Source organism: Scardinius erythrophthalmus, assembly GCF_964197995.2.
Source record: "Scardinius erythrophthalmus genome assembly, chromosome: 25".
NCBI classification, from domain to species: domain Eukaryota; kingdom Metazoa; phylum Chordata; class Actinopteri; order Cypriniformes; family Leuciscidae; genus Scardinius; species Scardinius erythrophthalmus.
The window spans coordinates 1305938-1323764 of NC_138245.1; the positions used below are offsets into that span (position 1 = coordinate 1305938).

Consider the following 17827-nt stretch of genomic DNA (forward strand, 5'->3'; position numbering starts at 1 on the left):
ATGCATAAGTTTAGACACCCATGCTAAAGTTGACTAAAAATAGGAATAAAAAAATCATCTTTTGGAAACTGAACTTAATACCTTAATTTGAAAAATTAGGAAAAATCCAACCTTAAAGGACACCAATTTTCTTTGTGAATAAATAATGTATCGTAAATAAATAAATGTTCTTCCTTAAAATACAGGGTGCATAAGTTTGGAAACCCCTATGTTAAATTCCCATAGAGGCAGGCAGATTTTTATTTTTAAAGGCCAGTTACTTCATGGATCCAGGATACTATGCATCCTGATAAAGTTCCCTTGGCCTTTGGAATTAAAATAGCCCCACATCATCACATAGCCTTCACCATACCTAGAGATTGGCATGGTTGTATTTCAGTTAGCCTAATAGCTAGTTTGATTTGCATTGAGAGATGATCTTATGGAAAGTATCTCTAGGTATGGTGAAGGCTATGTGATGATGTGGGGCTATTTTAATTCCAAAGGCCAAGGGAACTTTATCAGGATTCATAGTATCCTAAAAAATAAATTAAAAAAATACTTAAAAATAAAAATCTGCCTGCCTCTATGGGAATTTAACATAGGGGTGTCCAAACTTATGCACCCTGTATTTTAAGGAAGAACATTTATTTATTTACGATACATTATTCATTCACAAAGAAAATTGGTGTCCTTAAAGGTTGGATTTTTCCTAATTTTTTAAATTAAGGCATTAAAGGTATAGCGGAGGATCTTTTTACTTCCGGGTGGATACCCTATACTATTGGTCCTCCTAATTGTCAATCATCCTGGTGAATCAATCAAACTTTTCAAAAAGTGGAGAGGGCGGGACTTATCTAAAATTCGGAAAGATCCTCCGCTATACCTTTAAGTTCAATTTCCAAAAGATGATTTTTTTATTCCTCTTTTTAGTCAACTTTAGCATGGGTGTCTAAACTTATGCATAGCACTGTATTTATTAGTACTAGTCTTTACTATTAGTCATATTCTTACAATTTATGTTAAGTAAAGGGGAAAAGTAACTTACTTGTGTGTTAACAAATTTTGTGTAAACGTGTTATAATTTGCATATATATATATATATATATATATATATATATATATATATATATATATATATATATATATATATATGCAAATTATTAATTATATTAGTATGTTCCATGCCTGGTTTTCATAGATTAAAATATAGCTTTTAAAATACGCCTACTGGCAATATAAAAGCGATTTATAACGTCTCCCCTTAAAACGCTATTGGTCTCGACTATTTAAAAAGTTAAAGGAATATGACTTGGCCTAAAAAAAAAATTCAGTCAGAAGAATTTTTTTCACTTTAATCCCTGTTTTTTCGATATATTGTGCAGCCCTAGCGTAAACCCTCACTAAAGCTCACTGAGACGATACAGACGGAGAAATAAATAATAAAGTTATCGCTCAATTCTTCTGACAGGATCATTTTATTGAGCAGAATATCTCCTCATTCACTGATGGTCCAGGTCGCTCTCACTCACTATTATATGTTTGGTCTAAACCGCTAAAACTGCTCATGTTTCACCGCAGGACAGCAGATGTGAGTGTATTCTGTCATCTCTGCAGGACTGGGATATGAAGAGTGTGTGAACTCACATATTTCAGCAACAGTGTGAGAGTGAATAGCAGATAACAGGCACAATATAAACATCAATATCTATATAATATGTCACATGACTAAACTTACGTCATCGTTTTCACAGTCCACACTACAACGAGAAAACGGCGTTTTCAAAAAGATTTGTTTTCATTAATAAAAACGCCGTCTCGGTGTCGACGGAAGAGAAAACATGGGTTTTCAAAGGCAAGCGTACGAGTGTGGACGAGGCCTGAGTGTGGAAGGGTTCGGGTCACATCTGTAACACAATCTCTCTCTGGCTTGACGTTTGAAGTCTCCAGTAGTAGAGCTGGACTTTGATCACTCGTGCTCATAATGACAGTCTTTCAGTGGATCAGACATTGGCTTCGTCTCCTCTAACGCTGATAGGCATCTTCAATGGCTCCTGCACTTCCAGCGGAGGTTGATGTGAGGTTTTATCCTCGTCGCCTCAGAAAATACAGACTCGCCGAAGTGTGAAATTCAACAGGTTTGTTGAGAGCAGCTTTGTTCAGTTTTCTCTCTTCTCCAGGCGTTAGCGTGTGAAGGGTGTCTGCGTGAGGGTTTCGCACCTCAGAAGTTTTGCAGAGAGGAAATCGAGCTGGAGATTTGTTTTCCCGGAGGAAGACGGTGAATTAGTGTTCCGCAGACAAACTTTGATTTCAGTGCCGTTTGAGTTAAACTCTTCCCTAACGGAGCAAGTCTATTAACTCCGACATCCTCTGAGACCGCGAGTCTTCTGTGATTTGCTGAAGTTACGTTTGATTTTTTTGATTTATCAAAAACTGTAATTATATCATATATAATATTTTTGTTATGATTAAAAGATTGCATTCATTCTCTGCACTTGCACCAAATCGTAAGCATTACAAATGGTTGAACAAACTTTCCTGAGCTTTTTCTAAACTTTTGTAATCATGGATATGCCATTTTAAAATCAAAACTGGAATATACACTACCTTTTAAAAGTTTATCCTGCATTATATTGATCAAAAGTGACAGTAAAGACATTTATAATGTTACAAAAATATTTATTTTTAAAATAAATGCATCAAAATCATCAAAAAATCCTGAAAAAATAAAATGTTATTGTTTCCACAAAAATATAAACCGTTTTCAGCATTGATAATAATCAGCAAAGTGGAGCGGATCGACCGGCAGATCCTGGTGATTAAAATAATTGAACCTGATGAACCTGATTTGTTTGCCACACACTTTTTTCTGTGCTTGGCGCTCTCTCTGTGTTTAACTAAGCTCTCACACATAAAATGTACTGATTCAGTTGCGAACGCTGTGTTACCTGCGAACTCTGTCCCACGGGCTTTACATGAGCGCAGAGCACTGAACCATCAGCATAGCCACTCTCTTCCAGTGGATCCACATTATCCACATCACAACTCCAGGAGTGTGTGTGACTTTAGGTGACGCTTACAAAAGAAATCAGTCAGCGTTACAGGGTTTATCCTGGGTCAGTATTGGTCTTCTTCGGTGGCCGACGGACACTCATCCTTTCTGGCCCTCTTTTCTTTATCTTTTTTTTTTAAAGCTATGAATTTACCACTGGATCTCATAGCTTTGTAAGATCAAATCAGTCTTTGCTAGACCTGATAATTAATTTGGTATATAATCATATCAATATCAAAAAGTAGAATAAAAAAGTAGCATTAAAACAGGTTTTTTTTTTTAACTCATAGTCTAATTTTCTACAATATACAATTGAATACAATTATCAGCTAGCTAACAACAACTTGCTTTGCATTTTTTTTTTTTTTCTGGTTTCACCTCACTCAGGTAAGTTTTCTACACTTTGTCATATAAATAACCTGAAAATACTATAGTTTATTAAGGTTAAATCTTGCTAGCCACTCTTAAGGCGGGCGTACACGGTGCGAGTTCGGACCAGGATCGGACACTCGGGAGGTCGTGAGATATTGCACACGTTGCGAGTCAGTTTAACTGATAATCGCGTCAATGCAGCTGGTACACGGCACGACTGTCCTGCACGAATTTTATCCCGAGCCGGCAGCAATCACGTGAGCTTTCGCGCTAAACACAGAGACCGTCAATATTGCATGCAGGCAAAGCTTCAGATAGAAAAAATGACAGAAATGTGTGTGCAAATGATTTGTTGTAAAGCAGAGAACAGTAGCCATTCAACATAAAAACTAGAGAGAGAGAGAATTATTATTTTTATTTTATTATTTTTATTTAATATTATTATTATTATTTTCTGTAGTACAATGTTCAAAATAATTTTCTATGATGTTTTGATGCTTTGGCAATACAATTGTATTTTTGTCATGCCAATAAAGCTTTATTGAATTGAACAGAATTGAATTGAGAGAAGTGTGTGTGTGTGTGTGTGTGTGTGTGTGTGTGTGTGTGTGTGTGTGTGTGTGTGTGTGTGTGTGTGTGTGTGTGTGTGTGTGTGTGTGTGTGTGTGTGTGTGTGTGTGTGTGTGTGTGTGTGTGTGTGTGTGTGTGTGTGTGTGTGTGTGTGTGTGTGTGAGAGAGGGAGAGAGACAGTGTATGCTGTATGGTTGCTGCCACTGAGGTATAGCCCCACGTGGTTGTGTATAATTTGGAAATAGGGGACAGCTGGTGAAAATCGGGCCGATTTTAAACATGTTTAAAGATGATCGGGAGGTCGGGGAGGTGCTTATAACGTGCTCGGCTCGGCTCGTAATTCCTCTCACACGCTGCGAGCCGCGACCATGCGAGCATCACCGATTCCACTCGATTTCTCCCGAGTGAAAAAAATAATCTGCGAGCTCGTAAAAACAGCAAAAATCGCACCGTGTACGCCCGCCTTTACTAGAAAACATAGGGTAAGCACACTTACATTCTCATTTTAAGAGGTGTTCTCAGTACATGTGGTTTGATTTGTTAACATCAGTTGATGTATTAGGCTAACTAACAAGAACCATGAGCAATACATTTGTTACTGTATTAATCTTTGTTAATGTTGGTTAATAAAAAATACAGCTGTTCATTGTTTGTTCATGTTACTTCACAGTGCATTAACTAACTTTTGATTTCAGTAAAGCTACTAGTAAATGGTGAAATTAACATTAGATTAAAGCCGAACTCGGCAACTCTAGCGAACTCTAGTCACTTCTTCGCTGATTTTCCCTTTTGTTGTCGCATGTTTTCCCCACGAGCTCCCCCTACAGCTGTGGTGGGGCGTATATTTCACAACACAGTCGTAAAAAACTCACTTGCGGCGGCCTCCTCCCCCTCTCTACCGCTGCTCATGTGTGTTTGTTTTGATCGGAGCAAGCCAACTGTATCGCGTGGAGCTATGTCTACCGAGGTGGGTAATCTGGTAATACATCATACATGCGTGTGTTTGTCGAATTGCCGTAAAGCAATTTGTGTTTCGCGCTCGTTCTCGTTCTCGCTTTCGCTTCTCACGAGACTTCCAATTTCTATCTTGCCGGGACGGTAGTGAACAAGTTGCAAGGTTGGTTTTCCGCCTGGGAACGCTGGGGGGAGCGGGGAAAGTCACCAATATCACCAGAACAGGTTGTTTAACCATCCAAATGATTTCTAGACAGTTTTATTAAGTTAAAAAAGCTACCAAGTTCTCCTTTAAAGTAGGGCTGCACGATTTGGGGAAAATGTCATATTGCGATAATTGAGGTCAATATTGCGATTGCGATATAATAAACAAATGGTTTCATGAGTCAACTTGCTTGGTTCTCAAGGAAAATAAATGCACACACTGATTAGTGATAATCAGCCTAAAGAAAAAGTTCTTTAGTCAAGAGCAGTGAGTGTTTTTCTCTGTGCCCTTTGTTCTTTGATTAACTTTAGCGACAGATATAATTAGTGGCTGCTGTGTACTGTCCCTTTAAGAGCAGCCGCTGCTGACAGAGACGCGGATCTCATTCTCTCACGAGTCACAACTCTCCACGTTCATCATAAGACTACTCTTATGTTATGAAGATACTTGACAAAAAGACAATTGTGTGTACAATCGGCGTACACCGATTCAGACGTCTCGTGAGTTCAGTGTTGGACAGATCAGTCGTTTTAACCATTCATGAAAGTGAATCGGTTCAAAGGAGTCACTAGTTCGCGAATCGGACGTGTCATTGACGTGTGCGCGTTGTGTGATTTATCCCGGCAGTTTAGGACATCGCACAAGATTCGTGCCAACACAGAAAACATTTCATCACTGGATAGGTTTTTTCTTTTATTGAAATTGTGGTTTATGCCAGCTGAATGTGCGGAACGCTCTTAAGAGAAGATGAGGCAACGTTTCTTAGCACAATTCAGGAGAAAAATCTCTGAACGCTCCACGTGAAACTGCGGTCTTTGAATTCTTTGAATTCTGGTCTTTTAGACGGTGATATTTCCTGTGACTGGTTTGGCTCCGCTGTCCTCAGATTCATAAAAACCTTTTTTTCTCAGTTCTGATGTGACTGAAATGTGCTTTTGCAGTGCAGACTCGACACTTTAGTGATAACTACAGACGTGTCAGTGCATGGCATGATCGTTGATTAAATGCAGTTATTCAAATAAGTAATTTTTGGACCACCTCCAGATTTTTCTCCTTTCTGACCTCTTTTGCTGCTTGAAAAACCTCACATCTGTGTGTAAAACTATTTATTTATCATTTGAGAAAGCAATCCTGTTCAAGTAGTGCTGTAGACAACACTTGATGCTCGTTGAAGACCGACTGTAGTTCAGTGTTTCCCAGCCCTGTTCCTCTACAAACACTGTTCTTCATCACTCAACGCCTGTCCCTGTACAGTGTTCTTCAGTGATGATAAATGAATCGCACCAGTGCAGCCCACATCTCTGGACACACACACACACACACACACACACACACACACACACACACACACACACACACACACACACACACACACACACACACACACACACACACACACACACACACACAGTCAAACCAACATGTATTCACACACCTCCAACATTTCTCACATTATCACAGTTTATTCACTATAGTTTAGAAAATGGTAATAAAATATGAGCAGAACTCAGTTGATATTTGACTGGTTTTGTCCGTCCTTCTGTTAGACTGTCTCACACATGAATTATGTTGAATATCTGTCAGCTGTTAAATTTAACTACACAATTAGATAATACCAGTTTAGCTCAACCAATCACCAAGCAATGCTTCATTTTGTTCAGTCTGTGTGTAAAAAGAGCATTAGCAATTAAAGACAAAACACACTTCAGCAAAACATGATCAGCTCAAAGTGTCCCAATCATTATTGGTCCCAAAGTTTTACTGGTGGTCTCTGTATGAAGAATATTTGGGTATAATATGTCACAGTTTACTGTATTTTGCTCTCCTCTCTTACATAAATGAACTATAGTGTCCTGATCACACTAGTAAAGAAATATCTAAAATGATATCTGGTGTCTGAATGTCTTTTGGTTTGACTGTAAGCTATCGTGTGTCGGGGTGTTGTGGTCGTTTGCGCTCGTCTAAAGCTTTTCTCTATTAGCAGCTCCGGCTCTTGCCAAAAACAATGATGTCAGTGCCGTTGCCATGACGCTCGGACCGACGAGCCGAAACATGCCAGTCGGGAAAATAGGCCGCTTGTTTTGGGAAGTACCTCGTGAGCTCGTCCATCTGAGCTTTATCCTTCGTTTACTTGACTCTGAAGTCGACTGAATGCATGCATGGCTTATTTTATGAGGCTTCAGTGTGGGAGAGGTTATTTCTTACCATCTGTATTCATCATTTTACTCTGTAAATAAATGCACCAGTGCAGTGCAGTGCTGTGAAAATCAGGTCTGGCTTAGTACACACTTTCTCGGGCTTAGTTAACCTCATCGCAAGTGGAAAGTCCCATTGGAGAGAGCGTGCCAGTTGTAATTTTCCGGCCTAACTCCCACACAGTGCCTGCAAATGCACCGAGTGCCCTTGTGCTGCGTCTCATATTTGAGTGGATTGAGAGGAATCTTCCAGCACAGTGTTGTAATGACGCTTCGAGAGACACATCCCTGTTGTTTTTTGCATTATAATCCTCCAGTGCAGTTTAGGGCCGTAAACATGGCTTTCTTAAATATTATAAAAATTCAAATTATATTCAAATTCTAAAGGCAATACTTGATGTTAGAGGGAAAAAGTACTGTATTGTCTCTTATGAACACAAGAGCGCAATAAGCAAATATTAACCAAATCAAGCATCACATCTTTTATTGAAATTAAATGACATTCACTTTTTCAAGTGCATTAAGTTGTGAAACAATTGTTCTTAAAAAAATATATTTTCCTTAATGTGCATGCAAGGAACATTAGGTTACAATAGTGCGTTAAACTGTGTTTGTGCATCAGTGACCTGAGAAAACACGCTTCAATACACAGCGTAATGAACTACATGAACACACAGGGCCCTATCTTGCACCCAGCGCAACTGACTCTGTACAGCGACACATGTATCATTCCTATTCTGCACCCGACGCACAGTGGACTTTTCCCTCCACAGACGCACGTCGGTAAAATAAGGGAATGAACTTGCGCTCCCGGGGGCGGTTCAGCGAAAAGAGGCGTGTTCCGGCGCAAACGTTCCCTGGTGCTATTTTGCAGTTTCAGAAAACAATTCCTCCACTGACCAGGAGAAACCTCGTCTAAAGTCAGTGGCGTTATACAGATGCTGTTTTAAGGGCGCATGCTTGGCCATAATGTAGCGTACGCACACACACTTTGCTTCTCTCATCTACACAGACGCAGCAGTTCTCATTTTGCAAATCATACATTATTACAAGGAAAAATATTCCACACGAGGGAAATCATTGTGGTGTCCATGAAGATGTGAAAGATAGGCATAAATCTGGCTTACACATTTACCCAGATTATTATACGCCTGTTTAAGCGAAGCTAATCTCCTCGGCTGTGAACCGCTCCTGGCAAATCCGCCGTTATAATAGCAATCCGCCGTGGAACAAGCGCGCCTGCTCTTAAAGGGAATGTGAGATGACGCTCTGATTGGTTTATTTCACGTTACGCCCAAACCACACCTATGAGTAATGAAGCGACTTCAGACCAACACATTATAGATTTGCGTTGGTATCCGCCCACAAAGTTACTTGGGTTTCGCGTTTGATACTTGCGTTTCAGATCGTTAAAATAGAGCCCACAACAGCAAACTGCCATTCAGAAACACTCACTTCTACTCACTACAGCTACATATTGATCATCAAAAACACCAGACGCTCAGCTTGATCTGAGCGAGTGCTGAGCGCTTTCTGTTGAGTGTTTCAGCTGATGAACACACACACACACACACACACACACACACACACACACACACACACACACACACACACACACACACACACACACACACAGCTCTGACTGATGTGCAGGTTTGGTCGAGTGTTATTGCACAATTTTTGCCTCCGACTGAGAGGGTTTTCGTCAGCAGGCCTTTTCCGCCTTTTTTTCAAGTTATTACTGGATAAGCTAACAAAAACACACCGCGTCAGTCATGACATCATCATGTCTCGCGCGCCTCTTGACACACCAGTTTTTTAAAATATTTTATATTTGACAATTTACATTTTTATTCGACAGCCGTAGTGCAGTACGTTTGCAGAGAACAAAGTTTGTTGTGCTCTCTATTTGATTGCAAATAAAAGGCAAAGATTGTGAAGGCATTTACTGTACAAATATTGAGACTGCAGCCTCAGTGTATCAGTGCAATCCAGAGTGCTTTAGTGCATCAGTCGCTGATGCCTTCTCTGCTCTGATATGGTGCTGAGATACTAGTCAAGTGTCCTTTTGAAACAAAAATAGAGAACCATGTCAAAGGAAAGAATGATGAGTGGGTTTATGGTGATTGCTGTGATTCTTCTCTGTGTGATTTGATGGTTATTATGATCTGAAAATCAACATCAAAGCAGTGCCTATATTGACCTTCAGCTTTCATGTGTAATATAATGTAGTGGTCGACCGCTGTGGGTTTTAATGGGGCAGCTTGGTGGCTGATATAATACATTTCATATAGATGGGTTTTAATTTAGTCCAATTAATCATTTAAAAAGTGATTTTAACAACAGATGGGCAGCATAGTGAGTGAGGAACTGTTTGCACAGAATCCATTGATGTTTACTCATGTTTATCCATTGGTAAACGACTCTTCTATAGAGTGGATTATTTACGCTTCGGTTGGTTGTCGTCTGCTCTCTCGCATCTTTATCAATATTTGCTGGTATCAGATCATACAGTCAAACCAACATTTACTCAGATAACTTACATAAATGAACTATAGTGTCCTGCACCCACTAGCAAATAATATAAAAAAATATGTATGGTGTCTGAATAATTTTTGGTTTGACTGTATTTACACAGCGGCGAACTGCACACCAGTTTGCATTATCACATGAAGACCCACTGCTATGTTCCTCATGCCAGATGCTCATATCTCCTAAACATACTTTATTAAACTGCTATGGATTGCGTTTTCTCAGGAAATTATATTACTCTGCAAACACTTTAGAAGAAAATTTTAACCGCTGAATCCATCCAACGTCTTGCAAAGCACTTCTCACTAGGGCCGCCCCCTAATAGTCAACCAAAATTGTATTAGTCGTATTAGTTGCAATAAAAAAAATAAAAACAAACCTCGGAAAAGTGGCGAACTTATCGACTTCAAATATGGCTTATCACTTATCACTAGCAACTTTACTAGTCCACTCGCTCTAATGTTAATCTAGATAAATGTGTGCTATTATTAGGTGCATATTCAAGTGTTTGTGTGGAGAGAGCGCTTACTACAGGTCATACATCACTGCATGTAACCTAAAATACTCATTTTGGCCATTCAGATAAGAGTAATGCAAACTGTAAAGGCTCTACTTTTATTTTTGTAAACTCACAATAACAACAAAACGTTGTGCTTCTGTAAAATAATGGCGCTTTGTCTGTTCGCTCTTGAACTCGGCGTATACTTGCCTCACAGACATGAGAAATATATCTATAGAAAGCTTGACATTTTAACATTTGAATGAACAGATTCCAATGGAAATAAACATTTTCTGATTATGTTATCCGCATGAAAGTCAGCATCGTTGACTAAACACAGCCGAAAACATTACCAATAAATTATTAAAATGTTTAGACGGTCTCATTCTGTTTTTTTTTTCCACGACACATTCATAATCATATGTTTGCCGGTGTGCCGTGGCAAGCTTTATGTGTGAATTTGTGCGCTACTTAGGCTATGTATTTTATATAGGCAATTAAAGGCTCATTATTATGAACAATATATATTTTAATATAAACGCACTATTAGTAGACTAATGGCTTAAATGAACGACTACTAGTCGGCTAGAAAAACTTAAGTCGAGGGCAGCTCTACTTCTCACACGCCCTACACAAGCAGAATCCACTCTAGTGCTGCGATACGGAGGACTGTAACCGTGTTATTAATGCTAGTTGTGTTGTGTTTGCAGGTGAGGCTGCTCTGAGAGGCGAGTCCAGAATGCAGTCTATGTCCCTGTCCTCTGCGGTCAGCAATCACCGGACCGGTCCTCCTCCCATCAGCCCCAGCAAGAGGAAACACAGCGCGGACCAACCGGACCAGGACATCGACTGCAAGATGAGCCGGCTGTTCGCCGCACAGTTGTAAGTGGAACCGATAATTTCACATCTCAATTTGGATGCTTCGTGTGTGTGTGTTCCACCAACGTGGAAATCTGGTTGGTTGTTTTTAGAGACCAGCTTAAAGGGATAGTTCACCCATAAATTAAAATTAGCCCATGATTTACTCTCCCTCAAGCCATCCTAGGTGTATATGACTTTCTTCTTTCAGACGAATACATGAGTTATATTAAAAATGTCCTGCTCTTCCAAGCTTTATAATGGCAGTGAATGGCTGTTTCTGTTTTGAAGTCCATAAATCATGGGCTAATTTAAATTTTTGGGTGAACTATCCCTTTAAGTTAGGGCAGTGTTCCTGCAGAAAGAGCTTCGGGAATGCTTGGGAATGTGCTGAAGGCCTGGGATTCCTGGGATTCCCGAGCTCGCTGTGGAGCACGAGCACATGGGCTGTGTGTAGTGCTGGCCGAGCCCTCATGGCAGAGCTCAACATTCCCTACATTCCAGACCCATTTGGAAGAGCGGCATTCTGGGACACGAGAGCTGCTGTTCAGAAGAGAGAAGCCACACTGGTGCTGGGCAGAGCAGCGCACTGATTTATGACCACCAATTTGTCCTGTAAATTAGGATCCGAGTGCAAGAGCCGGTGAGAACAACAGAAGCTCAGAGATTAAAGTGCTAATTAGCATGGCAATGTTTTCAGGCTCTACTAGAACAGGTTTTCCTGCTTGAATGTTGATTATTTTCCTCATATTCTCCATTGTTGCGGCTCCTCTCTTCCCAGTCTGTCAGTAACGCTCTGTTTACTTCCTGTCTCTATGAAGCCCCTCCTTCTGAAAAGCACACTGTGCTCTGATTGGTCGGCTGGAGTAGTGTGTTGTGATTGGTCGAGCGCTTCGAGTGTGTTTGGGAAATATCCCGCCCCTTACCATAACCGCCAGTTTAACACACTACTAACTAACTCAACCAGGCCCCGCCCCTTTATTCTGCGCATGAATTATTATAATGAGGAATATTGTGACGTGTTCGTTCCCGGAAGAAACTCAAGACTACAATGGAGGCGTTTCAGGCGTTCAGAAACACTGACACTGATGTAGAGAAGAGCTGGAGCTTTTCATGATCACACAGCAGCATTACACACTAAACACAGATGAGGGAAACGAGCACAATAGTTCATATTCTCTTTAAACAATGTCACTTTGATATTGTGTTTGTTTAGCTTCTTGTGCTCATATTGAACTGCACGGGTTGTTTTAAACTTCAACTATATAGATTTACTCTTGTAACTCTTGATCCTCGTCCTCATCTTTGGCAGTCGTCATGTTTCCATGGTGACGCGTCATGATTGGCACAATTCACCACAGCCAGAATAGCGCTGTATGACAGATGTAGCGCTTTTATTTCTAAATATTAACAGACTTGCTCACCATGTCATCAGCTATCTTCTATTCCGATTCTCAAATTCTCAAAAACCTTTATAAATGATCTTGATCTGTAACGTGAGATGTTTGTTTGGGCCGCAGTTCAGAGATTCCTGCCTGTGTGATTTATTACAGCACGTGAATTCATCAGTTCCTCCCGAAATACATGAAAGTAAGGGCGCTTTCACGCTAGCACTTTTGGTGCGCACCCGGGTTGGAATGACGTCAGGGTTCGGTTGGTTTGGATGATGTGAGCGCTGTCTTCCTAACTCGGGTGCGCACCCGCAAACCGCGCTCGAGTCCGCTTAAAAAGGGTGGTCTGGGGTGCGGTTCATGTGATCTCCAGTACGGTTCGCTGCTGATATGAATGCAATCGTACCAAATCGCGGAAGTGAACCGCTCTTGAAGACGTATAATGTGGTCGTCAGTCGCACACGCGTCACTTTCAAGATGAGCGGAAAGGGTTTACTTTGGTCATCAGAAGAAACTGAAACCTTGTTAGATGTATGGGCTGACGGAAACATAAAAACGCAACTGGAAAACACATAAAAATGCTGATATTTTCATTCATAGCGGTTTACCAAGCAACACGATAACGTGCCAGCTGCAGCTTGATGACGGTTCGGATACAAATAATATAATGTGAACACAGTCCATCGGGGGAGGGGGAGCAATCAAACTCGGGTTCGGCACAGGCAATCGAACCAAGTGTGAAAGCGCCCTAAGCGGCCGGTGAACTATGAGAAGACTAGAGCTAACTTTATAGTTACTTACACTGCCTATCTGATATGAATAAAACACATCTGCAAATATATTTGAATGGATTGTTATTCCTGCTTCCATAGACACCAAACATTGTGTACTTTACAAACTATAAATGTATTGCTTTGCTATAAATTATGTTTAAATGTCTGAAACCTAAAATAAACATTATGTGGAAACACTGAATAGTTGTGAGATATGACGAGCGCTGAGCGCGTCTGCCCTAGTGCAGAAGCACAGTTTGGATCCGGCAGTGATGTCACGTCACTGTACATTCGCTGTAGACATCGCCCAACCCTACTTGTTTCCCGCATGTCTTCTGAAGTGACTGACCAGATCCCGTTCACACTGCGTTTGCTAGTTAATATACAGGAAGTGCTCTTTTTTCAGTGTATTCAGATGAAGAGTTTTTTGTTGAAGTGCAAGTGGTTTGGATTATGTGAGTGTATTGTTTAGTTCAAACATTATTATCTAGTGAACTATTTGATAATTAATCTTTAGCAAACCAAATTTACAATATAATTCTAATTAGAAAATAAATTATTTAAAGTGTATTTAATTTGACTTCAGAAATTCGAGTTGTGCAAAAGCTGAAGTGTTTGTGAAACAAACGACTTCGGTTTGTGTTGTTTTTATACCTGTTTTTTTTTCTTTCTTACACCCTGAACTTTTATGACACTTTCTGCAAACATTTTTTCCTTGTTTTTCCAAGAGTAGGAATACGTTTATATTTGAACTGAGGATTGAATTGTTGATTTTGCTCAGTGTTCCTCCATATTGATGTGATTTTGATCAGGATGGATGTGAATGAGCCGTTCTTCTCGTGGTGAGTGTGCGGGAGAAACCGGACACCCCAGACTGCAGCAGCTCAGGTTTCCATGATCCCGTTTCTCTATAGAAGGGAATGAAGGAGTGGGGGCTGGGAAAGAAAATCACTCTTCCTGTGTTTCTGCTCACCATAAGCTTTTGTCCAGAGTTGTAAAGTTATTTTAAGCATTTCTGTTGTAATAATGAATGCGTCGTTGTCTACGAGTGTTTAGAGTTGTTTCATGTTATGCTTGTTTTTGATCTGTAGGCTTTGTAAGGAGTTTGTCTAAGCGTGTGTTTACGGTCTGGTCCTCTCTGTTCGTGCCAGACTAAACAGTTTAAAACACAGAGATACGACTCTTCATACGCAGCTCCCTCAGCGCTGCCAGTGAAAACTCCTAGGCTAATAAAACGGGAGACTCCGGGAGACATATTGTCGTCGAGTGGGCTTGTGTCGGGGTGGGGGCCATTTTCTCATTTTCACTGCTTCCATGAAAACAAAGGGCCTGTTATCCGGTCGGCCCACTGCGTTCTGGAAGCTTGTCCCACTGGAGACGCCCCAATGCTGAATAAAGCTCACTGTTCCTGTTGACGTCTAAATGACTGAAAGTGACATCTTTAAAGGAAGGTTTAAAGAGAATAGGACCTATTCTGTTGTTTTCCATCTGTGTTTAGTGTGTAGTGTTGCTGTTTGAGCATAAATCTATTAGTTGAAGATTAAAACAACTCAAGCTGTTAAATTTGAGCACAAGTTAAACACAAACACAATGTCAAATCGACGTTGTTTAAAGAGAATAGGAACTGTTGTGCTGTTTTCCATCTGTGTTTAGTGTGTAAAGCTGTTTGAAGAGGAAAAGGGAGTTATTCTCTAGATCAGTGTCTGTGAAACGCCTCCAGTGTAGTCTTGAGTTTCTTCCTCATTTGAATAATTCATGCGCAGAATAAAGGGGCGGGGCCTTTTTGAGTTAGTTAGTAGTGTGTTAAACTGGCGGTTATGGTAAGGGGCGGGACATTTCCCAAACACACTTGAAGCGCTCGACCAATCTCAACACACGGCTCCAGCCGACCAATCAGTGCACAGTGTGCTTTTCAGAAGGAGGGGCTTCATAGAGACAGGAAGTAAACAGAGCGTTACTGACAGACTGGGAAGAGAGGAGCCGCAACAATGGAGAATATGAGGAGAATAATCAACATTCAAGCAGGAAAACCTGTTCTAGTAGAGCCTGAAAACAAGACCTAAAAGTTATCAAACGGTCTCTTTAAGCAGTGTAGATCAGAACGTTATTATTAGCGGTCCATACTTTCAACGTTTGACCTAAATCTCCCTATAGGAAGCGAGTAAAGACTGCCATCTGATTTCATATGTTCTCCTGGAGTTGGGAATAATCCACAGCAGCCTGTGTGTTCCTGCTGGGAACTTGGAAACTGCGTATTTCTCATGCATTCAAAGCCAGCCAAACAGAGTCATGAAAAGGCAGTGCCAGTGTGGTCAGGGTTTATAAAATAATGTTTTTCTGCTAACTTTTATATATATAAACAAACACACGAGTGGCTCATTTGCGTTTGGATTATAATTTGTCAAAGCAAGTTAGCTGAACGGTTTTAAACTGATTACACACAGTGTGTGTGTTACGGATCCAAACTCTGAAACTGCCTTTTACCTTTTTGGAGGCTCCTTTAAAAACCTGCGCCAAAAATAATCAACGTGCCGACATGTTTTAGCAGCTTCAGTAACCACATTTAACATTTGCAAATGGGAAGTCAGTGTATTCACTAAGAAATATAAATGTAACACTAGTTTAACGGCTCACGCTATTAATAAAGCTCTTTGGCTGATGTTTTAAAGCACATTTCTAATGATTTGTTATAAGAATGCTAGAGAAATGGCTGATATTGAGCAGTGCGTCTGAAACGACTGAACCATCTCCACAGCTCTGACTGTATCCTGTGGTTCTGCTTTCCTCGTCTTGATTTCTCCCAGATGTTTCCTGTATCTTTGTGGGCGATGGTCCAGTGACTTAAAGGAGAAATAAGAGAGAAATCTTCCTGCCAAGATCCGTGGTGGAATCGTGAGGTTTTGCCGCACGGCTATGAAATGCTATTATGAGAAAATGTCCCTAGTTTTATTGGCCTGCATCTGTGACTAAAGCGAGTCTTATAGAGTTCTTCACATCACTCCTGTAAAGTTTGGATCAGACTGCCTTCCTTATTCATCCTGCGTACGGTTTCATTGTGTCGATCCGTTTACTTGCGTGTGTTTTGTAGGGGAACTGTTAGACAAAGCATCATGCTGTTAGCTTAACCCTCTGGTGCTCTTCGTGTGTCGGACAAAAATCAACCGAAATGTTTTTATTTTTGGTCAATGAAATGAATGTACTATATTTTTATTTTGTGTTTTAAGGGTTTTTTTTGTACTAAATTATATTTATGCTGTATTTATAATCCATTTATTCACTTTTTGAGCATAGACCTAAAAATTACATTTCTAACTTAAACTGTGGTAAATCTTGAATACTTTAGAGCACAGACGGAAATTTTAAAGATGACAATTGGCAGATTATTGCTGAAGTGAAAAAGTTTAAAAAACTGAACTTATAGTAACAGAATTTTGTGTATTGTGATAAAAAAAAAAAAAAAAACATTTTTATAAGAAATATATATTTCAAAATCACGTTTTATACTCTAAAACTGCAAGATAATCAAAGCCATAAATCTAAAGAAGAAGCCTGATAACTCAAAAAATGAGCTTTCAGTGAGATTTTGTTTGGCTGCAGTACCAAACACTTCCACTAGATAAAACGGGGTTCCACAGGGTCTTAAAAAGTCAAAAATTCTGACCTTTAAGGCCTTAAAACGTCTTAAAAACAGCCAGATTTTTATCCGAAGTCTTAAATTTAATTTAGTCAGGTCTAAAAAAGGTTTTACCCTCCAGACATCATTTCATTTCCAGAAGCGCTGGCCGCAGAAAGTTATTACAAAGTAGAAAGTTATTTCAAAGTAGCAAAAAAGTCGTGTAGGTCTTAAATTTCAATATTTATGGTCTTAAAATGTCTTAAAAAGGTCTTAAATTTTGTGTCCACACAGCAAGTGCCAAAACCTTTACCAAGTTTCGTACCATTACGATGAAATAAAAAACTCGTCACATTTTTCGGTCAAAAGTGACCAAAGAGCACCAGATTAAATGAACATCTATGACCAGTTTCTCTTTAGGTCAACTACTGTCATGGCAGAGCAATGGCTTGAAAATGATCTCGCCACTCTAGTTAGTGTCGATGTTTTTAATAGAGTTGCTTTACATCCAGCTCAACGGCACAAAGATTGCTCCCTGAATACGAAGGCTTGTTACTGTCACACTACTGAAAGTTAGCACGTTATTTACTATTATATTGAGCCTAAAACATCAAAACATACAAGAGCTTCATGTGAAAGTAGATTCATGCTATTCAGAGTCCCGAATAACTGAATGTCCTTTCTCGGAGCAAGCGTCTCGAAAGCACTGGTGGATTATTGCCAGAGCATTTTGCTCCCGTCAGAGAGGAATCGCAGGGAACTGAAAGATCTCATGAAAGGCCTCTTTGCTGCTTCTTTTCAAAGGATCTTGAGTGAAGAGGCTTTCAGCAGGCTT

At 40.1% G+C, this 17827-nt stretch overlaps 1 protein-coding gene across 2 annotated transcripts in view; it reads left to right on the forward strand.

Moving 5' to 3' along the window:
- The window catches only part of vgll4b (vestigial-like family member 4b), an 84641-nt gene that overhangs the window by 58716 nt on the left and 8098 nt on the right, over positions 1-17827 (forward strand). For both annotated transcript variants that reach the window (XM_081357557.1, XM_081357556.1), the window contains one exon: positions 11068-11239. In XM_081357557.1, the coding sequence (XP_081213683.1) occupies positions 11068-11239 (172 nt within the window). The remainder of the gene's footprint in view (positions 1-11067; positions 11240-17827) is intronic.